This window comes from Zea mays, chromosome 6, assembly GCF_902167145.1.
Source record: "Zea mays cultivar B73 chromosome 6, Zm-B73-REFERENCE-NAM-5.0, whole genome shotgun sequence".
Classification (NCBI taxonomy): Eukaryota; Viridiplantae; Streptophyta; class Magnoliopsida; order Poales; family Poaceae; genus Zea; species Zea mays.
The window spans coordinates 42,309,994-42,332,904 of record NC_050101.1 but is presented as its reverse complement, the minus strand read 5'-3'; the positions used below and the strand labels follow the sequence as shown (position 1 = coordinate 42,332,904).

At 52.8% G+C, this 22,911-nt stretch overlaps 2 protein-coding genes and 1 non-coding gene across 4 annotated transcripts; 1 reads left to right on the top strand and 2 right to left on the bottom strand.

The window, feature by feature from the left end:
- Nucleotides 1-1,351: 1,351 nt before the first annotated feature.
- On the bottom strand, nucleotides 1,352-14,407 carry LOC100281192 (Beta-hexosaminidase 1). Of its 2 annotated transcripts, NM_001411496.1 has the most exons (16): nucleotides 13,993-14,407; nucleotides 13,809-13,895; nucleotides 13,268-13,303; nucleotides 12,784-12,895; nucleotides 12,608-12,678; nucleotides 12,400-12,530; nucleotides 12,264-12,280; nucleotides 4,447-4,495; nucleotides 3,732-3,832; nucleotides 3,003-3,062; nucleotides 2,855-2,888; nucleotides 2,631-2,729; nucleotides 2,470-2,529; nucleotides 2,109-2,359; nucleotides 1,806-2,002; nucleotides 1,352-1,695 (listed from the first exon to the last, which is right to left on the bottom strand). In NM_001411496.1, the coding sequence occupies exons 1-15, from the start codon at nucleotides 14,344-14,346 to the stop codon at nucleotides 1,827-1,829; spliced, it is 1,638 nt and encodes a 545-aa protein (NP_001398425.1). In that variant the 5' UTR covers nucleotides 14,347-14,407; the 3' UTR covers nucleotides 1,352-1,695; nucleotides 1,806-1,826. The 2 variants fall into 2 exon arrangements, with proteins under 2 accessions (NP_001398425.1, NP_001147583.1); NM_001154111.2 differs by having other exon boundaries at nucleotides 1,422-2,002.
- Nucleotides 14,408-16,258: 1,851 nt separating this feature from the next.
- On the bottom strand, nucleotides 16,259-17,931 carry LOC542653 (RmlC-like cupins superfamily protein). Its single transcript, NM_001112177.1, has 3 exons — nucleotides 17,665-17,931; nucleotides 16,739-17,471; nucleotides 16,259-16,640 (listed from the first exon to the last, which is right to left on the bottom strand). Exons 1-3 carry the CDS (start codon nucleotides 17,861-17,863, stop codon nucleotides 16,481-16,483), a joined length of 1,092 nt encoding a protein of 363 aa, NP_001105647.1. The 5' UTR covers nucleotides 17,864-17,931; the 3' UTR covers nucleotides 16,259-16,480.
- Nucleotides 17,932-20,912: 2,981 nt separating this feature from the next.
- On the top strand, nucleotides 20,913-21,438 carry LOC103629221 (uncharacterized). Its single transcript, XR_002263172.1, has 2 exons — nucleotides 20,913-20,999; nucleotides 21,212-21,438. It is a non-coding gene; the product is annotated as an uncharacterized protein (transcript).
- Nucleotides 21,439-22,911: the final 1,473 nt, after the last annotated feature.

Sequence of the window (22,911 nt, the reverse complement as noted above, 5' to 3'; positions counted from 1 at the left end):
AATGCTGAGGCGGCACATCGCCTGCCAGCGGAGTGGCAGGGCTCATTAAATGCCGAGGCGACACATCATCTGCCAGTAGAATAGACAGGCGACACGTCTAATCCGCAATAAATGCAGTGGCCGCGCGGCCCAGAGGACTTACGTCAGGCTCCGCTCGCTGGCTTACGTCACGGGCAGTAGGCCACGTGGCAGCATCGGGTCTCCGCCTGAGCGGGGAGCAGAAGCGTACATGGTATGGTCCGGACACGTGTCGGCTCCGGACCCCCACCTGGACTTGATTAAGGTCTGGGTATTCTCTGTCCCAAAATCCTGGGACCTTGCTGTGAGTGGCCCGGACCCCACACAGAGAGGTCCGGGACCCGTCCGAGGGGTCTGGTGTACGCCCGTGGAGGTTCTGGATCTTACCCCGAGGTCCGGTCCGTTCGTACAGGGGTCCGACACTTTCCCATGGGAGTCCGGACCCACTGTTGATATCCTGGAGTATATCGTCTTATCTGGCCACGTGGCGACCCCGGAGCCGTCCACGTGGTGGGGTTGGGTGTTGTTCACCACGCGACTAGAGATAGCTGCGTGGGCACCGTGTCTTCACACTGTAGTAAGGGGTACCCCTGTTTCAGGGTACCGACAATGTTGATCAATTGTTACGTAAATGATGTGCATATAGTTTTGTTTCGTTAAAATGTGATAGCTCGTTTTGCTCGCGAACTGGATCGTTAACAAATCGAACTGACCCGTTAATGAACAAGCTAGGATGTTAGTTCAGCTCATAAAAAAATTCAAACGAGTCGACCCGAGCTGACCACGAAACGAGCGAGCCAACGAGCCACAGACATTTCGTCTGGCCCTACTTCTAACGTCGCCATAGACATAGAGTTCGCTTCATAGCTGGCTAGGATTGATTGGTGTGTTATGATGTCATCTCATATTCGTAGAGCAAGAGTGTAGTCGCTTTTGGAAAACGAAGACAGAATTTGACCCCTAGAGAGGAAAAAAAGAGTGATGCCACGTGATCTGAGCTCCTACTACACAAAAGGGGATTCTGTTTTTTTATTTAAAAAAACATGTCATGGGAATATTAGGTGCGAGACAATTTTGTTTGCTCCTGTGGGCATGCTGTTGGGTACTCGTTGCCTAATCTTTTTGTATAGTGAACGGCCATCATGTTGTAGTGTAGTGTAGACTTGCGCTGATGGCCTTGTCGCCTAGCGTAATAAAGGGGATATTAAGAATCCGTTCCATGCTTCACCTCACCTGCACTCGTAGCTAGTTTGAGAGCCTAAAATCCAGTCAGGTTAAAGGGGCTAAAATTTAGCCCTTTCAATTTTATCTCGATTTTAGGCTCCCAATAGTTAAGAAATAGGGGCAGTAGATATATATAGATAGAGCAAAAGGCCAAAGACATACATGGGCAATGAAGAAGGTGGCATGGGAAGGACAGTGACCTCTCTCTCTATATTGGAAGTATAGAACAAGGTGCCAAACCCATTGTCGTCACTCCAAACCACCCAAGCACAACAGGTGGTCGCAAATTACACGCGCCATTAATGCGCAGCTTGGACCAGCGGGTTTCAGGTCAAGGCCAAACTGAGGAAAAGATGGCGTCCGGTCCCCGACAGCGACGCACCCCGCCGCCAGAAAACAAATGCAGTACTGCCCGAGCTCGAAGGAGGTTTGAACGGTGCGGTTTTATTTCGACTTTGGGAAATCGAAAACGGAGACAGATTATTATACAGATTGTTTCCGTGGATTACACACAGATATGGTACACGAAGGCAGAGCACCTCGTGGCGTGGGTAGGAGGGTACCTTCCTGCTTGGCTGCTTGCTTTACTGAACGAAGCACGAACCCGGGCCGACCGGCGGCCTCCGAGCGTAGTAGTTCGTGACAGGAGCCGCGGCGACCCCACGGTGGTTCAGCAGGCACCTGAAGCGGTGTAGCCGTGACAGCACGGTCGTCTCGACGTCCTGGGCGGATATGGCCTCCAGCTGGCTCCACAGACGCTCTGCAGTGCAGCAACCACCCGGCGGCGGCGGCGGCGACAGGGTGAGGGTGAGTCCTTGTGGAAAGGGAACTCGGTTGCGGGAGAGTGTGGTGGCTCGTAGTCGTACCTGCCGCTGCGGCGGCTCGGGGCCAGATTGTCTGCAGGACGTCGGACGTGTCGGCCGTCTCGCCCCACATGCAGACCTCCCCGCCGAGCACCAGCTTCTGCTGCTCTCTGTCGCTGATCCCGGCGAGCGGCTCGCCGCTGTAGACGTCCTCCCAGGGGACGTCGAGGTGGTCCAGGTACCAGACGCCTTGGTTGCTCATTATGCATCTGAAACCCTTGGCCACAACCTTTGGGCAGACTCCGGGCCCCAGCCTGGCGGTGCGTTTCACAGGTCAGACTGTCTTTTCAGTACCATGCATCGACAAATGGAAGATTCACGGTTGCCGAGGAATGAGAGGAACAGGCTGATTTTCGCGGTTTACCAGTTGTGCACAACCGTCAGTGGATTGAGGTTTTCTTCGAACGAGTTGAAGGTTTCTTCCCTGCAGGCGGGGCGCAGAGTCAAGGTTAGAGCTCCCTTGTAACTCCAGAGTGAGTTGTAACTTGTAGAGTGAACGAAAGAACAAGGATGCCAGGAACGGACCAGTTCACGGGAGTCCAGTTCAGCTTGATCGCCAGCTCCTGGGCCTTCAGAACGAAGTATTTGTAAGCGTCCTTCGTGGTCATTTTGCGCTCGTCCATCCTGGGATTGTGATTGGGATTGGGGGGTGTTAAGTTAAACAACTGAGTCTGAGTCAAATGGAACATCCAGCGGCAGATATCAAATAAATTGTGGATTGAAACTAGTTGCTGGATAAGATTCCGTACCACTGCCGCACGTGAGGCGTTGTGTTCCAGCACCCTGTCATGGATATTTAGAGTGAGCTGGGAAAAACTTCATGGGAAACAAAAAGGCGCTTGGACACTGAAGTATTTGTATAGCATCATCACCCAAGTGAAACAGAAATCGTCTAACCTGTGTATACTTCATCACCACCCAAGTGAAACAGCCCGAATGGAAAGATTTTCCTCATATCTGAGAAGATAAAAAGGCCCATAATGATGAATCAATTTGTTATAATGCAGTACAAATTGGTATATACAAAAGCCAGCAGAGAAATTATTATGGATCATTACCAATATTGGTGCACGAGTTTTATACTACAGGAGGAGGGTCCAACTGTCACTGGATAATATTTAGTGCACATTTATGGTTGCTTGTACATGATTCTAAAGCAATCCAAGAGTTCAGTCCAGTTCTAAGAAACAAGAATGTGTACTTTCCCGCTAGGTTCTACGGAAGGCAGGACACCAATTTCTGAAATGGTAGTGCTCTGATGTAACGACCGGTTAGTTATTTAAGTCAATTTAATTGGTTGTGGAATATAATGTTTCAGCAAAACACAACCCAATATTGAGTTGGCCAGTTCATATTCGTAATGATTTGTGGAACACCATTTCTAGATAAAGTACTATGGACAGTTTGGAAAAGAAATTCATATGCTCGATGAAATGAACCTGTATAGGGGCACACACATTCCACATGCCACGTTGCAAAATATCAATGTATTCCTTTTCACTTTCTTAAAAAAAGCAACATGTGATGTCAAAATTATATGAAGTGGATGAGTATTTGTCCGATTAGTATTCAAGTCCTCATATGACTTAAGCAGACTAAGAACTAAGAAGTGTGAAAGGAACTAACCAGACAAAATTCCAAAAATTACTTCAAATGTGAAATCACTAGAGACATCTAATGGCTCTGTACAAATGGGAGAAGGCCAGAGCTTTGGGTATCCATTTCCCCTGCAAAAAGTAAATTTGCGAATAAATTTTCAAGAGCAAATAATGGAGACAAGGGGCATAACATAACCACTGTAAGCGTTTGGATGCCTAATCAGATAACCTAGTTAGAAATATGTGGACAGGTATGCATTAATTTAATTTGAAATGTAAATCGGCAGATGAAAATCAAATAAGGGAATTATGACGATTTCTTGATATAGGTACCGTTGGACATATGCTGTACTCAGGTGCAGTCACGGAGCATGGGCCAAATTCTAGCAAGGGCCAATAAAACTAATTAGGTTGTAGCAAAGAGCAAAAGTCTACAAAACATTGCAGAGTGGGCTCTAATTATATAGAAGCTTTACTGGGCCAGGGGTGGCCACGGGCCATGTTGGCCTCAATGAAGCTCTGCCCCTGCCCAGGAATGACTAACTGCTCGATCAATCAATACTTGTAAGTTGTAACACTAAGTGACGCCATGAAATAAAAACCACTAATTTCTCTAATTGTGCAGGAGATAACTAAGTTGCACTTAACAAAGCAACTGGCAAAAATCTACGCTGGAACGAAGGGAGAAGTTACTGTCTGTCTGTCTCTATGAACATCATGTGAAAAGCTACAGGCAAACTTACCATGATTCTGCATGACCAGGCACGTCAATTTCTGCCATCACATTGATACCTGTGAAAAGTATAGTACTGGTAAGCATGGAATTAGAGAATGCAGTGATATATGTAAGCATGCTATGCTAATTTACCCTCCCTTCTTTTTTCTCTTTCTTTTCCTAGTACAGTTTGTTTGTCCTTTGGTTTTTTTTTTTGCCTTGTACAACTGATAGGAATCGGGGCTGATTCCCGGATTGATCGCAGGTCGTAGTGGTGGGTGATTGGTGGCCGGGGTTTGAGGCGCGATGCACAGCGGCGGGGCGCCGTGTTCACCGCGCGTGAGAGGAGAGAGGCACGAGGAAAGGGGCAGCTAGGTCACAGTAATCTCCCGGCTCCCTCTGGGAAGCCGGAACAATCTTGTTTCTGCTTGATCTATAGAGTGGTGCTTACAATTATTTATACTCCCTTCTAATCCTTATCTAATGAGATAGATCTCCTCTTTTCTCTCTAACAAATCTTATCTTCTAATCCTTATCTGCATGCAATCTTATCTTCTAATCCTTATTTGCATGCTTTATGCTGTTGCCCGGCGCCTATAGTGGCGGCCGGTCATAACATCTCTCCCCGCCTGCGCAAACAACTCGTCCTCGAGTTGGAAGTCTGGGTAGTGCGCCTTGAACTCCTCGACTGTCTCCCACGTTGCGTCGTCTTCAGGGAGGCCGCGCCACTTGATCAGCACGTGCCAAACGCCCCGGCGCTGCTGCGCCTGAAGGGCGCGCTCCGGCCCCGGGAGGATGCGTCCATCCATGACCAGCGGAAGGGAGGCCGGAGTTGCTGGAGGTTCGCCATGGTGAGGCTTCAGCAGCCCTACGTGGAAAACGTCGTGGATGCGCGCCCCGTCCGGAAGCTGTAGACGGTAGGCGACGCTGCCGATGCAGGGCTTGCAGTCAGACATGCCAGCCCGCTCCAGGATGTCGATGGTGTACTGGCGCTGGTGGAGGAAGAGACCCTGAGGCCGACGTTCGGCGGTGACGCCGAGGAAGTGGTGGAGGGGCCCCAGGTCCTTCATCGCGAACTCCCGCTGAAGGGCGACGATCGTGCGGTGAAGGAGGTCGGCGGTGGATGCCGTGAGCACAATGTCGTCGACGTAGAGCAGGAGGTAGACGGTGTCGTCGCCGCGCCGGTAGATGAACAGGGACGTGTCCGACTTGGCCTCGACGAAGCCGACAGAGGCCAAGTAGGAGGCGAAGCGGCTGTACCAAGCCCGTGGCGCCTGCTTGAGGCCGTACAGGGATCGGTTCAGCCGGCAAACCAGGTCCGGACGGTCAGCGTCGACGAAGCCGGTGGGCTGGCTGCAGTAGACAGTCTCCGTCAGAGTGCCATGGAGGAAGGCATTCTTGACATCGAGCTGATGGATCGCCCAGTCGCGGGAGAGGGCGAGGGAGAGGACGGCGCGAACAGTGGCGAACTTGACGACAGGGCTGAAGGTCTCGTCGTAGTCCACTCCGGGGCGCTGGGTGAAGCCCCGAAGGACCCAACGGGCCTTGTAGCGGTCGAGGGAGCCGTCTGAGGTCAGCTTGTGGCGAAATAGCCACTTGCCGGTGACCACGTTGGTGCCTGGTGGGCGTGGCACCAGGTCCCAAGTGTGGTTGGCCAAGAGGGCCGCGTACTCCTCCTCCATAGCGCGACGCCAGTGTGGGTCGGCGAGGGCAGTGCGAACGGAGGAGGGTACCGGGGAAGCGTCGGGTGGAGTGCTGGTCGTGGCGGCTGCCAGGATGAGCCGGTCGACGGGGCGGAGAACGCCAGCAGCGCGACGAGTCACCATCGGGTGGACGTGCCCGGGGTCGCGATGGATGGCGACCGGGTGGTATACGGATGACTCGGAGTGAGCCACCGGAACGTCGGGAGCGGCTGGAGGGGCCGGCTCACGGCGGTGATAGACGACGGCGGGGTCGGCGAAGCGGGCCGCACTCGTCGATGGGCACGCGTCGGGGGGTGCCGAGGTAGTGGCGTGGCCGCGGCGATGGTAGACGAGGGCGGGGTTGGCGAATCGAGCCGGAGTCGACGGGGCCGCGCGTGGCGCAGGCGGGGTCGACGGGGCCGTGCGTGGTGCAGGCAGGACCGACGGGGCCGCGCGTGGCGCAGGCGAGGTCGACGGGGCCGCGCGTGGCGCAGGCGGGGTCGACGGGGCCGCGCGTGGCGCAGGCGGGGTCGACGGGGCCGCGCGTGGCGCAGGCGGGGTCGACGGGGCCGCGCGTGGCGCGGAAGAGGTCGTGGGGGCCGCACGAGGAGCAGGTAACGGCGCAAAACGGGGAGCCGAAGGTGGGGGAGGAATCGGATCGGACTCGAGGAGGGAGTCAAGATCGGTGGGTGGGGTGGAGCCAGCAAGGGGAAACACATCTTCGTCAAAGACGACATGACGAGAGATGATGATGCGGTGGGAGGTGAGGTCCAGACACCGGTACCCCTTGTGGTCAGGGGAGTAGCCAAGGAATAGACAGCGGGTGGAGCGAGGAGAAAGCTTATGTGGAGCGGTAGCGGAAGTGTTAGGGTAGCAGGCACAGCCGAACACGCGAAGGTGGTCATAGGAAGGGGCTGTGCCGTAAAGGGCGAAGTGGGGGGTAGGGTGGCGTACCGCCTTCGAGGGAAGACGGTTGAGGAGGTGGGTGGCAGTATGCAGGGCCTCTGCCCAGTAGCGGGCAGGGAGAGACGCCTGGAAGAGGAGACAGCGGAGCATATTAGTGGTGGTGCGGATCATGCGTTCGGCTCGGCCGTTCTGGGCAGAAGTGTAGGGGCACGAGAGACGCAACTGGACGCCATGAGTGAGGAAGAAGGAGCGAGAGGCGTTGTTATCGAACTCGCGGCCATTGTCACACTGCAGAGCACGGATCGGGCGACGAAACTGAGTGGATACCCAGGTGAAGAAGTGTGTGAGGGTGGCGAAAGTGTCCGACTTCAACCGAAGCGGGAAGGTCCAGAGAAAATGGGAAAAATCATCCAAAATCACCAGATAATATTTATAACCAGAAAGACTGAGTACAGGGGAGGTCCAAAGGTCACAATGAACCAGATCAAAAGCCTGCTCAGCCCGAGAAGAAGAAGTAGTAAATGGGAGACGAGTATGTCGGCCTAACTGACAAGCATGACAGAGACCCTCAAAATATCCCCTACTACATGAAAGATCGAGACTACTGGTAATCTTGGTCATGACGTCGGGTCCAGGATGGCCGAGACGTCGATGCCATGTGGTGGAGGAGGTGGTGGAGACCAAGGCAGGAGGTGGAGACACGCCGGCGGTGGAGGGCTGGAGCGTGTAGAGAGGCCCCGAGCTGTCACAGCGGGCGAGAAGGGTCCTGGTGGCCAGATCCTTCACAGAAAAACCAGAGGGGTCAAACTCAATGGAACAGGAGTTGTCAGTAGTGAATCGACGAACAGAAAGAAGATTGTGGGTGATGTGGGGAGCTACGAGAACATCGTTGAGGTAAAACGGCCCAGGAAGAACCGAGGCACCTACTGAGGTGACTGGCAGAGTGGAACCGTTTCCAACGACGATCGAGGATGGGTGAGAGGGGAGTGGGGGATGAGAGCGAGAGAGCGTGCCTGCCGTGGGGGTGGTGTGGTACGAGGCACCGGAGTCGATCACCCAGTCGGAGGGGGGTGGGGTCATCGCCATGGTGCTGAAAGCAGCAGCGAGGGAGGTGCTGTCCCAACCACCAGCCGGCGGGGACCAAGGCGTCGAGGTGTGGGTCTCCGGGGGCAGGAGCGCGGGCGAAGCCTGGGGCACGACGGGAACACCATAAGGAGGTGCGCCGTAGTGAGGTGTAGTCAGGAGGGCGGGCGCCGGAGGACGGGGGGTACTCGGTGCCTGGCCCGGCCACATGGCGATGGTCCCGGTCCAGGGGTTGTAGAAGGACGGCCACGCGTGGCCGCCACCCCGGCCGGAGGGACCACCACGAGAGGAGCCGCCGCTCCCACGGCCGCCCTTGCGGGAGCGACGACCCCCGTCGGTTGTGGAAGTCGGACGAGGGGCCGCCGGGACGGCAGGTGGGGGGCGGGTGGGAGCCCCGGTCGATGGAGGACGGGTGGTCTGGCCCCCTGAAGGTGGCTGACCACTGGTAGGAGCGCTGTAGAGGGCCGAGGCAGGAGTGTGTGCCTCATTCGCCATGGTGAGCTCCTCGAGGAGAAGCTCGTTCCGCACGGCGTGGAAGGTGGGGAAGGGCACGCTCCTCTTGATGAGAGCCTTCAGGTGGCCGTAGCGGGGGCTGAGGCCACGCAGGAGGTTCAACACCAAGGTACGATTGGCAACTGGCTCGCCGAGATCGCGGAGAGAGTCAGCGAGGCCCTTCATCTGGCGGCAGTATTCGCCCACGGAGAGGTCCCCCTGAGAGAACAGGTGGAACTGGGCGTCGAGGTGGAGTGCCCGAGCATCCCGATTCCCGAGGAACTGGTCCTCGAGAGCGAGCCACGCCTGGCGCGCAGTGTCCGCCTGGTCGCGGATGATGTCCTGTAGCTCAACGGTGATGGTGCCGTGGAGCCACGAGAGGACAACGCTGTCCATGAGGCACCAGGAGCGAGGTGGTGGAGCGTCGTGGTCGACGAGGACGTGATCGTCGAGGACGAACCGTCGCAGCGTGAGGAGGACCTGTCCACGCCACCGGGGGTAGTGGGAAGACGCCGGATCCAACACCACGGACACGAGGGCCCGGATGTTGTGCAGACCAGCGGCTTGAGCGTGGAGAGCTGCGATGAGGTCGGCGTCGAGGTCGGAGTCGCGGGGGTCCTCCAGGGGTTCCACCGGGGCGACCGGTGGGCGGCCGAGGAGACGCTGCGTGGTGGCCATCTGGGTGGTCAGAGCGGCACCCAGAGCACGCTCACGCTCCAGGGCGAGGGAGGCGGCGCGCGCACGCTCCTGCGAGGCCAGCACAGCCGCCTGGATCGTGGCGAGGGTGTCGCCGAGGGTGGAGTCGGTACCGGGGGGTGCCGCGAGGGCAGGAAACCCCGGTGGGGAGCCTCGACGGTGGGCCGGGGAAGAGACGTCGCGGATGGGCCGTAGGCCGACGATGTAGGGAGCCTCGGCATCGGCCACGGAGCGGCCGGGGCCCATGGGGTGGGTCTGGCCGGTAGTAGGGAGGCCCAGGGAGGCGACGCCGGCGGCCAGGGAAGTGGGGGTCGTGCCCAGATCCGCGGTCAGGGACGGTTGCACCAGGCCGGCAGGGTGCGGGTCGGGTCGGAGGTCCGCCATGAGCAGAGGGTTGCGGCGGTGGAGGCGAAGGGGGAGGAGGGCGCGCTCGGCTGGAGAGGGGAGGCGCGGCTGGCACAGGACAGGGCGCGCAGGCGGAGCGGCGGCTGGGCCGGGCGCAGGGCGGCGTCGGGGTCGGCGCCAGAGCAGCACGGCTCCCAGGCGCGAGTGCGGCAGGGGCGCGTCCTGGCGGCGGCCGTCCAAGGCGGCGCGGCAGTTGCCCCTGGCGGCGCGACGAGCCGCGAGAGCGGGGTCGGGCGGCTCTGTGTGGACGGATGGAGGCCGGCGGCTTCGGCTGGGGGCTGGGGCCGGCGGCGGATGGAGGCCGGCGGCTGGGGACGAGTGGGAAGGGGAGGGAGGGAGGTAGAGGGGAGGCCGGCGGCTGGGGGCTGGGGCCGGCGGCGGGAGGGAGGCGCGGCTGTAAGGGGAAGACGTCCCCTGGCGGCTGGCGGCTGTAGCAGGAGGAGAGGATGAAACCCTAAGCTGATACCATGTTAGAATAGGAACCCATGCCCTAATCAGGGGTTGGGAGTGGTATTAAATAGAGAGAGTAACTGGGCCAAGGCCCATTACACAGGGGTATAACGGTCATTACACAGGGAATAACATAAACCCTAGACGGGTAGTCTAACACATGTGACCCGGAACATATGGCTCGTCACAGTTGTAGCACAGCCCTTGACGGCGTCGCTCTTGCATCTCGGTCGGCGTGAGCCGACGAAAGGGGCGCCCCCCTGGAGGTGTATGCGCCGCTGCAGGAGGTTACCCCCCCCCCACTTGCGCACGCGCCGGTGGCTGCTGGGGCGGGCGAGGTGCGTGTCGCGTGGGGCGGGATGTCGGAGCCGGCTGTGCGGCCGCCGTGCATAGCTCAAATGCGCGAGCATAGTACATGGCGGTCTGAAGATCCCGTGGATGGTGCATCTGCACTTGCACCCGTATGTGGTCGGGAAGGCCGCCGACGAAGAGTTCCGCCCGCTGAACCGAGGATACACTGTCGACGTGACACGCAAGCGCTTGGAAGCGCTCGGCGAACTCCTGCACCGTGGACTGAAAGGGAAGCCGACCCAACTCCGCAAGTCGGCTGCCCTGTATTGGCGGCCCGAAACGCAGGTGGCAGAGTTCCCGGAACCGTTCCCACGTCGGCATGCCCTCGTCCTGCTCGAGGGCGTAGTACCACGTCTGGGTCGTGCCCCTCAAGTGGTATGAGGCCAGCCATGTGCGGTCGAAAGCGAGCGTGCGTTGGCCCCGAAAAAACTGCTCACATTGATTGAGCCAATTGACGGGGTCAGCAGCGCCGTCGTATGTTGTGAACTCCAGTTTGTAGAATCGTGGAGGCAGGGGATCGGATGCCGCGGGTGCTGCTGCTGGCGGGGACGAGCACTGGCCCCTGGACACCGGGGGCGAAACGCTGCTGCCGTGGAACAGCGACCCATCCACCCCGCCGTAGAGGACACCGGCCGCCGATGAGCCCCCGTGAGAGGGAACTCCCCCAGCGGCTGGCTGAAACGGTACGTGTGGTTGTATGGCGGCCGATCCGAAGACGGGCGCCGATGTCACGGTCGCCCATGCCGGCAGTGGTGAGGGCGAGGGCGGAAATCGGACCATATGGATGGGGAGGCCCTGGGACGCCTGCGGTGAAGAAGATGAAGCGGAACCTGCCCAATCCGGCGGCATCCCGTATTGGTACGAGGTCGCCGGCGCGGGCGGTTGCTGCGGCGGAGGTAGCTGCGGTGGCGGCGTATAGGGCCCGGCCAGGAAGGCGCGGATCCCGGCCACCGCCTGGCCCAGCTCAAGATGGCCGTCGTCATCTCATGAGGCGTGAATGCCTGGAGGCGGGAAGAGCCCGTCAGGACGTCGGCTGGCGGCGCAGTGGGCACCAGCGCGGCCGCCGTGTGATCGCCGAGCATGGGGGCGGCCGTCCCCTGGGATGCCGGTGCCTGCAGCTGGGCACCCGGCGGCTGGGACAGCCCCGGAGATGGTGGCGGCTGCGGGTGGTGGGGAGAAGGTGGAGGGTTGGGGCTGGACATGGTGATCGAACCTGAAATTGCTGATACCAGGTTGATAGGAATCGGGGCTGATTCCCGGATTGATCGCAGGTTGTAGTGGTGGGTGATTGGTGGCCGGGGTTTGAGGCGCGATGCACAGCGCCGGGGCGCCGTGTTCACGGCGCGAGGAAAGGGGCAGCTAGGTCATAGTAATCTCCCGGCTCCCTCTGGGAAGCCGGAACAATCTTGTTTCTGCTTGATCTATAGAGTGGTGCTTACAATTATTTATACTCCCTTCTAATCCTTATCTAATGAGATAGATCTCCTCTTTTCTCTCTAACAAATCTTATCTTCTAATCCTTATCTGCATGCAATCTTATCTTCTAATCCTTATCTGCATGTTTTATGCTGTTGCCCGGCGCCTATACTGGCGGCCGGTCATAACAACAACACTTTTTTTCCTACTTATATAAATATATTTTACCACAGTGGGGTTTCCACTGCTGTTTTCTCTCAGGGGGGAACTATGACTTGTAGTTTGACTGAACAGTTATATAATATAGTCAAGAAGATCAATATATATATATATATATATATATATATATAGCGACTGAAAGTACCTCTTTTCTTAGCGTAGCTTTGCCATGGAAAAGTATGAGACAAGATATGGAAGCAATTAGAGAACATCAGTCAGCAAAAGAACTAAGATGAGAAAATAAAAGGCTAATGCTGAAAGCGAATGATATAATGACATACTTGACAATATCATGTGCATCTTCCACGGTGTAGCGCTCCCATTTGGAGTATGAACCTTTCCAAAGGTTTGGATATGTTGGCACCTCCAATGGAAAGGATTGCTCATCGATGATATGCCAATGAAGAACGTTCTACTGGACATAACTCTAGGTTTCAGCACATGTGAATTCTAGCATAAGAAGCACGATCCAGAAGACGGTGGTATTACCAGCTTAGCAAATGACATAGAGTCGATCACTTGCTTAATAACATCAACTGGAAGATAATGCCTTGAGGTGTCTGCAATACATGTGATAGAAGCAAAATTAGTCATTTCACACTTTACATTTTGTTTCTTATGTATAACTCAGTGATTTTAGTAGAAGCACTAAGTTGCATTTTTACCTAGGAGCAGCCCACGAAAAGCAAAGCGGGGCTCATCTTGGATATGCCATGGAGCATTGTGCACTTCAACATTTTTGGTGTCATAGTTGAAAACACAAAGTTGACTGAATGTCTGTCGATCAATTAAAACAAATAATGTTTATGTGCATGCTCCAAAATATTAAAACACCAAAAATTAAGTATTAACTAGCTCTTCAGAGATCATGCAAAACATGTTTACAACCAGCAGTGGCGGTGGAGCTTAGTGAGGACCAAAGAGGGACATGGCCACCATGCTGCTAGATAAATTCTTAACGAAGTACTTAATTTTGTTCCTTTAAGTGCTACCAAAATACAAATCTGGTCCCATCTGCATTCATTTCATGTCATATTGGTCCCTTCTCATTTCTTGTCCAGGCTCTGCCACTAATCAGCAGGCTTAAACTTAAAAGCCAATTAAAATTCGAAAACAAAAAGGTGTCATTCCTGCGCACTCAGTCCATACCTCCAGTCCTCGAATAGCTCCATATATTGTGTTTGCCTGCAAGTACAGGTAAATCACAGCTTCAGTTACAACATGGAAGCACTTGGCAAACCAAGCATATGCTTTGGTTAAAAAGAAAATCAATACAAATGCAAGTATGCCAGCATGCGTGGACTCAATCATAGGCCTAGCACATATGGATAAGAAAGACACCTTCAACTATTTGTACAGCTGCCAGTGTTGCTCAATAGTTTATCTCAACTGCATTATGAGCTTCAATCACTAACCATTATTTAGTCCATTATGATATAAAACACTCAACAACTAGAACGATCCCAGATTTCCAGTGAAAAAATCACCAACAACGAAAAGGAATAATTAAACATCCGAAAAGGATGGAGAACTAGTGCCGCAAATTTTGCAGTTGTATGCGATTGATAACTAGTCAACTCTAAAAGCTGCACGATTAGCAGGGGGGCGAGGAGGCAGGGAGCACAGCTGCACCGATCTGAACAAAAGCTACAGAGCAGAACCGTGGGGGGAAGAGGCCAGGCGACCGGACCTCAATGATTGCTCCTCCGACGATGGAATCGACGCCCCCGGCCGCCGCCACGTAGATGGCGTAGCTCTCGTCCACCCCCAGCGCCAGCTACATACACACACGGAGAAAACGTCACACGGGCCTGTGCACGACGGGGGTGATTCAGACGAAAGCAGCCAGGTAGCAAGCAAGCTACACTACGCACCGTGTCGTTGGCGGAGGCAACGACGACGGTGAGCCTGGTGACGTCGTACCGCGCGCGGCCCGCGCGCGCGGCGTGCGCCCACGGCGCGAACACGAGGCCCCGGTACCGCTGGAACGCCTCGGCCACGGCCGGGGAGCGGCCGCCGAGGCCCTGCGGGTCGAGCGCGAGGTCCGGGTCCACCGTCAGCGTCCGGGATCCGGACGAGACGCTCTTGGGCAGCGGCCAGAGGTAGACGGGCTCTCCGGCGAAGGTAGCGTTCGCGGCCGGCGACGCGTGGCGACGCGCGCCGACGGCCGCGGCGGCGGCGGCGAGGAGGAGGGCGGAGAGCAGGTAAGCGGGGCGGTTGGGGGGCATTTTGGGAAGGTTGGGAAGAATTTTAATGTGCTGGTTGTCTTCGGTGATTTGGACGAGAGAGAGAGGAACAGAGCCGCGGGGATCCAATATATACGTGGCGGGAGAAGGTATGGGTTTTTGGTAGAGGTCCTCAATGTTTCCATATATCATCATGTAAATGTTCGGGGAGATTGAGGCTACCTCTCTAGTAGAAGGTTAAACTAAAGCTTGTTGGACCAATTACTTATTTGAACATTTAGAATAAATTGTTAAAAAGCAATACCTAACATATGTTTAGGACTATTATGCTCTATGTTCTTTTTTTTTACTTTATTTTGTATTTTCTAGTCAAAATAGGTGCAGCTCCACAGTTTTTTATCAAAAGAAAAAGTATTTTTTTACCCTGGTAGGACTAATATAATGTTAGCCTAAACACTGAGCATTATTGGTCAGCCATCAGTGAGGTAATTAAATGGACCGTACACTTATCATAAAAACAGATGAAAAATGGATACACACTTATCATAAGAGGCAAAATGGACAAGAGACGCCATTATAAGTTGTTCAGTATAATTAAAAGTGAAGGGAGGGGTGTTTGTACAGAGCAGCGTGTGTCCAAGGCAGCGTCAGGTTGTGTAAGTGTAAGGTTTGTGCATCCTTTTGGAGGGACCATCGATCCAAAGCTGCCGTATAGGTGCAGTAAAATCCAAGTTTTGCAGCCTTTGGAGTGAAGACAGAGAGTAGTAGGGTGTTTGGTTTAATCAATAAGTTAGTTTATCATCATCATCTTCTCTTTTTTTTATTTGTGAAATGAAATGAGTTATCTATTATGACCTAATTTATTATAATTAGTTAGTACTAACATGAGGAACAAGAGAATAGAATTATGATGCACCATCTTATATTGGATAGTTTGATTCCTCAAACTAAATACTCCCTAGATGACCAGCAACTCTCTATTGTATACAGTGGCGGATCCAGAGGGGGGGCAAAGTAGGCCATGGCCCCCCCTCAATTTTATACACCCTTTTATACCTAATGATTATTTAGTATTAAGTGTAAAAAAAAATCAAAGTTTTAGATAGTATAAAGTCTTGTTCTAGATCTCTAAAACTAATAGCTAGTTGCTAAAATTACCCAAGAGGTTTAGAATGGATCAACTAATTGTTAGTTATACCCCTCAAATAAGTATTAGTTGTTAGATGCCCCAACCCAGCTAAATCAGTTAACAATTAGCTCTAAAGGTTTAGAACATGGCCTAAAACAACCATGTTATGAGCCTGCTTGCCGGATTCTCTCGATCAAGTCCTTGCATCTACCAGTCTGACTCTAATCTTCCCGACAGCACCTAAACCAGTCTGCTCGCTGCCTCGTTTCCGCCGCCGACCCATTCCCGATGTGACGCCACCCGACTTCGCCCCTTTCTGACGCCTCCGTCCTTTGTCCTGTTTGACGTCCATCCGCTCGACAAGCTAGATCTCGCTCGTCGCAACGATATGACTTGTCCCCTGCAGTCGGCGAACTTGGCGAACTAGAAAATCATGGCTCTCATGTGATCTTTTTGGCCCCCCCTGAATTTTCGTCCTGCGTCCGCCACTGATTGTATAGGAGTCTAAACTGCACCCACTGTGTAGATCGAACACCTGTTTAGCATGCATTTTTTCATCTTCAGACCATTTTTTCATCTTCAGACTATCTCCAACAGGCTCTCTATCTCACTCCTTATCAAAATTTCTATTTTAAACTACACTCGTAAATAATATAATCTAAATACAAAATAGTATTTTATACGACCGTTTATACGACCTGCTAGAGATGGTCTAAAACAAGAGGACACACAGTTAGCACCAAGATCAAGATTTAATCATCATGCGCCTAAAGGGCCAAACAATCGAACATCCCAGACACAACTTCGCAGCAGTAATAACGATGATTAAGAAAGAGGGGTAGTATTCATCTTGAAAAAGCAGTTCCAGTTCAATGGCGGATGACAGACGACCTCTACCTCTCGCTCTACCCTGACTTCGACGACGCTAACTTAAGACGACGACGCGACGCTAACTTAAGACGACGACACTAACTTAATTATTAATAACCATGACCTTGACGACAATCGAGAACGATCTCCTCTCCCCCGTCTTGGAGAGCTGGTGCTTCAGTTGGAGCTGGGAGGCGCGAAAAAGATCTCCGAGTCGAGCCTCTTGGAGCGGAACAGCTTCTCCATCTCCGGAGTGGTGTTGAAGGACGCCTGCAGCACCTCCGGCGAGATGGCCTTCCACACCGACGTCTTCCCCGCCAGGTGGCTGAACACCGGGCTGCATTTTTTTTTCCAAACAAAGCACAGTCAATCCATTTCTATTCGCGAGCAGGCAAACAAAGCACAGTCAGGCAAAAAGGAGCAGAGACGCCTTACTTCGGGGTGGTGATGATGGAGAACCACTCCATCCCGGACGCGTCGGCGATCTTGGACACGACATGGAAGCGGGGCACGATGAAGAGGGACCCGCCCTCGATGCGGGTCTCCAGCACGCGCCTCCCGTCGGGCCCGACCACCTGCACCCGGCCGCTGCCGCGCACGATGTACGTGACCTGGTACGCCGAGTCGCACGAGAAGCCCGGGGAGCACATGGAGTGGGCGTCGATGCGGACCAGGTCGGCGCCGAGCCCGACCTCGCGCACCAGCGGCAGGTTGGCCGTGTTGAGCACCACGACGCGGCCCCCGCCGGGGATGTCCACGTCCAGCGGCGCCTCCAGGCAGTTGAGCGCCACCCCGGCGCGGTCCTGCGGCGAGGGCGCCGGGAGCGCGGCGGCGGAGGCGGGCAGCTTGACGATGCCCGAGGCCGGCTGGCTCGACACCAGCCTCGCGGCGTCGGGCTCCGGCAGATCCCACGCGCGCGACACGAACTCGGTGGACAGGCCCGTGAAGATGCCCGCGGACCCCGTGAGCTGGAAGTTGGTGAACTGCCCCCGCTTGTGGCCCTTGGAGGTGTCGCCGAGGAAGAGCACCGTGAGGTCGGCCTGCGCGGCGGGGCCGTTGTGCCACCACGTCACCGCGCCGAAGGGCAGCGCCAGCGCGTCGCCCTCCTTCACCGCCACCACCTTCTCCTTCGTCGCCTCGGGGAGGACGAGGCCGCAGGTACCGACGCCTGTCGTTCGTTGTCGCCCGGATAACGATGTAAGCACGCATCGATCAGAAATAGGGAGGGAGGAACACCGCATGCAGTAGCCATGCAAACCAGATCGGATCAGCAGATCGGTTCAGCAGTATGCAGACCAGATCGGATCATCATGCAAAGTTGAACGGATCAGACCATGCAAACCGGAACGAATGGCGTGTACCTTGTAGGACGTAGGCGACCTTGGCGGAGTCGGAGTAGCTGGGGAGGGAGAGGCCGCCGGCGGCGAGCGAGAGCTTGGCGGCGCCGATGGAGGCGACGGCGAGCATGGGCAGGTCGGCGGGGCTCCACTCGTAGTAGGCGCCGCCGTCGCCGCCGTAGGCCTTCTTGGGCGTCCTTGGGGTCAGATCCACCGCGGCCATCTCGTCGCTGGGTCGAGACTCGAGAGCGAGGTGGGCTACAGGTGGTGCGATGATCGGGGACGGATCGGAGGTGTTTGTGATGCGGCGGAGGGCTCAGGGCGGCTATTTGTAGCTGTAGCTGGTGAGAGGATAGGGGTTAACTGCGGCCGTGGGCTTATCTTCTCCTCTGATCTACCCCGCAGGCCGCAGCTGCTGCTCAAGCTCAACAACACAAACAGCTTTCCCCGTCCCCTACGCCTACGGAGCCGAAGAGAGCTGCGCGGCTCAGCTCTCAGCTCGCTGACTCGCGGGCCCCACGGCGGCGTGTGTGGGTTCGTTGGGCTCCCGGCGCGGTCGCGGTGCAGCTGAGCTGGCGGCGCGGGTCATGCGCTGTAATCTGGATGCCTCTCGCGGGTTTTTCGAATCTGCGAAGCGATAACTATCGGTTAATGATAAGTTTGGATTGGATGGTTATTAAGAATTTAAGATGATTAAGATTAGATTAGATAATCTGGATGGGTGCGCACTGGCACGTATCTGGATCAGGCGTTTCGTGTGCGTGCACAGATCCTGAACTGAGGGCCGGAGGGGGAGAGGAGAGGCTTTTGATTTCGGCAGCGCCCGCACGCACGCATGAACTTGGCGTGACCGCCCTCCGACGTGTCGTTTTGCCGAACGGGTGCACAACAAAACAGAGCCCGTTGCGATTGCGTGGAGGAAGGAGACGAGACGAGACGACCCGTGGGCGGCGTTTGGGAACAATACAAAGCTCTGGCTTGCGTCATCCTCTGGCTCTGGGCCGAACTCGAATTCAAGTCCAGCAATAATAATAATAATAATCGTCACCCGTCTATCCGTTATTCCATCACATAAGAATGATTAAGTTTCTTGTCATGGAGAGGAACCATGTGTAGTAGCACGATTGCACACCCGGCCCGAGATTAGACAGTTTGGAATATGTTCTCAATCTCCACGACTACACAGCCCTACAAATGCTCCAGCGCCACCACGAACAGAAATCGAAGCCCCACCACTTGACCGTTTGGTCTTTTTTTAGCGGATGGATGTGAGAGGCTGCGATGGTGTGGTTTTGTATATGTGATGTAGAGAAATTTTTTTTACCTGATATAGGGGCGACGGCCCTACAAAACAAGGCGACATTGATAGTGACATCAGCGAATGAATGTCCAGGTTCAATCAGATGCAAGGTTGTAAGGCTGTCTCCAACAAGAGCCGCTAAAGGCTCCTGTCCGCTAAATGTGAGGGACTGTCAGGTCCCCTACGTCTCCAACAAGATCCTCTAAAGCGTCCCCTAAATTATAGAGGATGTGCCAGAGACCCTAAATGTGAAGGTCGCTCACCGTGCGCTATCCGCGCGACGGATCCACCCGCCGCCGCGAGGAAACTTCCGCCTCCTCCTACCGCGCGCTGGCGATTGCATCTTCCGGAGCCGAGCCCTCGATCCGGCGTGCTTCGCCGCCGGCATCGAGGCAGGTGGGAGAGAAGAGGGCTTGCGAGGGCAGACGTGGAGTATGGCGGAGGAGCAGATCGAAGAGGCGTCCATGGCCATTGCCGGACGCGGAGCATGGCGGAGGAGCAGATCGAAGAGGCGTCCATGGCCGCGGCGGCGGTCACGCCGTTCCAGCTCCAGTTCGACAAGCCCATCCCGTTCCAGGTCTAATCTGCACTCTCCTCCCCTGCCTCTCCCTTCTGCGTACGCAAACGCTGTTGTGCAAGTTCATGTTGTGCTGATTCTTAACCAACATTTGTTGAGGCTGCAAAATAGTGTGCTGCAAAATAGCTTGACCTGCTTCTAGCTAGCCACCTGCTGCCTGCATCAAAACTAACTTTACAAATTGGCGTCATCACTCAACAAGTACTCTGTAATAAGTGTAATGTTTTCTTTGACCATCTTTCAATGGTTAATTTTCTTTATAAGCTTGAAGGGCTAAAAAACAATTTGGTGGGAGAAATTTTTCCAATGCTTAGGCACAGGTGATTGATTGGCACTATAATCACACACACAGACACAAAGGGAAATGTATTGCAGTGTCATTAATTTCTTTTTTGCAGTTTCACTCACATTGTTAGTACTAGTAGTGTATGTAATCTTTCATACTCCCTTTCACCTTTAATTTGGAAACAAGACCAAATCTGCACAGCTTGCCACTGTCAGTTAATCTTGAAATATAACAATATCTCATGCTGTCAAGATCTACTTGTTACTTTTCTTTTACACTGTCACTTTGTGCATTTATAATTGAATAAAAAATCTCATTGCAGAATGGGAAGATGCTAAGAACTACGAAATCCCACGATGTTGCCATTGTATCTTTGAATTGGGCAGAAGACTCTCCACTGTCAAAGGTATGCTATTGCCTTTGCGATATAAGTATCATATAATAACACATGTGTAGTTACAAAAAGTTTCAGTTGATTTACAAATTCAGCACTAATCAAAATTAGTTTAGGTCTCTACTAAAACTTCTCATTACTGATTCTTCTACTAATTTATTCAGTCTGACAAGGATGAGTTTTTATCCTATGAAGACCGCACCACACGTTTCTTTTCTCCTCCTGTGATGCCTAGGATAGGTGGACTACGTTCTGGAGATACTGGTCTTGCGGATGAGAACGAAGAAGCTATTCCAGAATTTTCTAATGCTTCCTGTCAGCGTTTTAACATTGTGTGCAGTGGTGGCAAAGATGGTTGTGTTTGCTTCAGCATTTTTGGAATATTTCCTGTTGGAAAGATAGCAAGTAAATACAGTAACTCACTTGTCCATAATTTGAACTCAACAAAAAATAGTCTCTCATGCATGCTCTCTCCTGCTTCAGCATTTCCTGTTATTGGTTTTGGGGACCTTTCTACCCTAACAGCTCATCTGGAAATCTGTTCTACACAAAAATATTTTGTGAAGTTAATATGCTCATTTAAACAGAGCAAATAGAAGTTGAGCACTAGCCTTTTAGGCTTGGCTATTGTTATTAGTGGTAGACCCACAGTACATCTGTTTTCCGCAGAATCAACAAACTCTAGGTGTCCATCGCTTCAATTGGCAAAGGCTTTGGACAATCTCTCCAGGTTGATACACCCCTACTCCATTACCCTCAGTTGCCCGCTTCAATTGGCAAAGGCTTTGGACAATCTCTCCAGGTTGATACACCCCTACTCCATTACCCTCAGTTGCCTGTTGTTTTTGCCCACTTTGAATGTTCCTTGTCATTACAATCAATATGTACAATCTGTCAATTCCAGTGTGCCCTTCAGTTACACATTTTAGTTATAGTGATGTATAAGATCATGTCTGCTTTGAACTTATAAAAAATAGTGAGGAACTGGCAACTAAAGTATTTATAATTGTTCAGGGAAGTGCATCACATCAATTTGTTGGAGCCCTGATGGTAAAATAATAGCACTTGGCACAGAAGATGGTTTGATTCTTCTGCATGATGTGGAGGTGTGTATGTGGATGATGATAAAAACTGTCGGTGTCTATTGTATCTTTGTATGAACATTCGTTTGTACTTCATAGACACCTGATCCAGTGCCTATCTTCTCTTAATATTTTTCTAATTGCTTATTCTCATTTTTATATCATGCTTAAACCTTTATGAGCGAACTATTAGGAGACAATTAGGGGATACAGACCTCAAGGACTTCTTGCCCAATTATGTTTTCGATAGAGGCATTTTAATACTTCCTGAAGATTAATGTGTGTCAGCTATACAATTGTCAATTGTGTTTGACAGACAGGACCACTTGATCACACACACTTAGGGATCTTGCAGCCACTGCTTGAACATCTGTGCAGATTCTCAAGACCTCACTCTTCCATGATAAACTTCTCATATTATTTTCTTGAAATGAAACACGCCCTTTTCCAATGACACTCTCTTAGTATCTTGCATCCTCTGCAAAGCTAGCTTGACCTGCTTCTATGCGACGTTCTATCGAGAACAATTACACACAAAATAACAGGCAATGATAATTAATTTAGACAATGCGAAATTATTAATTCGAAAATTAATAAATACATTTTTGCGCATCATTTGTATAGCGTGAATTGGGAAGAAAACAAAGAAAACTGAAAAAGAAATGGAAAAAAGAGAATCTGTTAACACTGTAGCTTTAAGGGACCGAATTTAGGGGACGTTGCTGGAGACTGAGAATATATAGAGAACAGAATCTTTTAGAGTGTGCTGTAAATGACAGAGAATATTCCTTTAGAGGATGGAATTTAGGGGACGCTGCTGGAGACAGCCTAAGACTGTCTCCATGTGAGATAAAATAGAGGACACAAAACTGTAGATGATATTGTTTACCAAGCAATGCCCCCACGACAAGGCACCTTGTCAATCCGAAATTGTTGGCTTTTTTGCAATGTGCCATATCTACATAGGTCGAATGCACAAGAGAGTGAGGCGTGAATGCCATGAAAAGGGCTCAGGGAACAATTGTCGTGTCTCCGTGTGTACCCCTTGTTGTTGACAGCAGTAGCCATATCAGAATTCAATCCCATTCAAGAAGACAAGCAACTCTACCAGACAAGACACTGACTGTTCAACCACAGTACGGGGATTATGTTCTTTGACAGCCTTTTTAAGTCCAAAAGAAACATGGACCTCAATTCAGTTATTCAGGGGCTGGATTGTATATAATGCAAGACTAAGCAGTGTGGATTTCGATGCCAGTCCCAGGCAACAAACAAGTTGATCAGATCAAGGAAATCTAGAACGCCCAACGAATCCACTAAGGCTTGTTCGGTTAGCTCTCAATTCATATGGATTGAGTGAGATTGGGTGGGTTTAAATCCCAAGCAAGTCAAATTTCTTCACAATTTTTTCCAATCCCGTCCAATCCATAGGTAACGGGATTAACCGAACAAGGCCTAAATATTATCTATGTTTCCAAATCAAACAAGCAGACAACAGAAAGGTTCTCTCTATCTCATATGCTGTTGCCACTCCAATACCAGTCTACCAAACTGAACCTCAGAAAAACGAAGTAAAGACAGCAGAGCAATATCTGACCCCAAAACAATTGGAGCGAAAAGAAAAATAAAACA

Excerpts from the sequence above, each read along its gene's own strand:
- LOC100281192 (NM_001411496.1), bottom strand. The coding sequence starts at position 14,346 with ATGCCCCCCAACCGCCCCGCTTACCTGCTCTCCGCCCTCCTCCTCGCC. Across the intron at positions 12,679-12,783 it reads TTTTCGTGGGCTGCTCCTAG|ACACCTCAAGGCATTATCTT; the intron begins GTAAAAATGCAA and ends CATGTATTGCAG. Across the intron at positions 12,531-12,607 it reads CTATGTCATTTGCTAAGCTG|AACGTTCTTCATTGGCATAT; the intron begins GTAATACCACCG and ends TATGTCCAGTAG.
- LOC542653 (NM_001112177.1), bottom strand. The coding sequence starts at position 17,863 with ATGGCCGCGGTGGATCTGACCCCAAGGACGCCCAAGAAGGCCTACGGC. Across the intron at positions 17,472-17,664 it reads GGTCGCCTACGTCCTACAAG|GCGTCGGTACCTGCGGCCTC; the intron begins GTACACGCCATT and ends AACGAACGACAG. Across the intron at positions 16,641-16,738 it reads TCCATCATCACCACCCCGAA|CCCGGTGTTCAGCCACCTGG; the intron begins GTAAGGCGTCTC and ends AAAAAAATGCAG.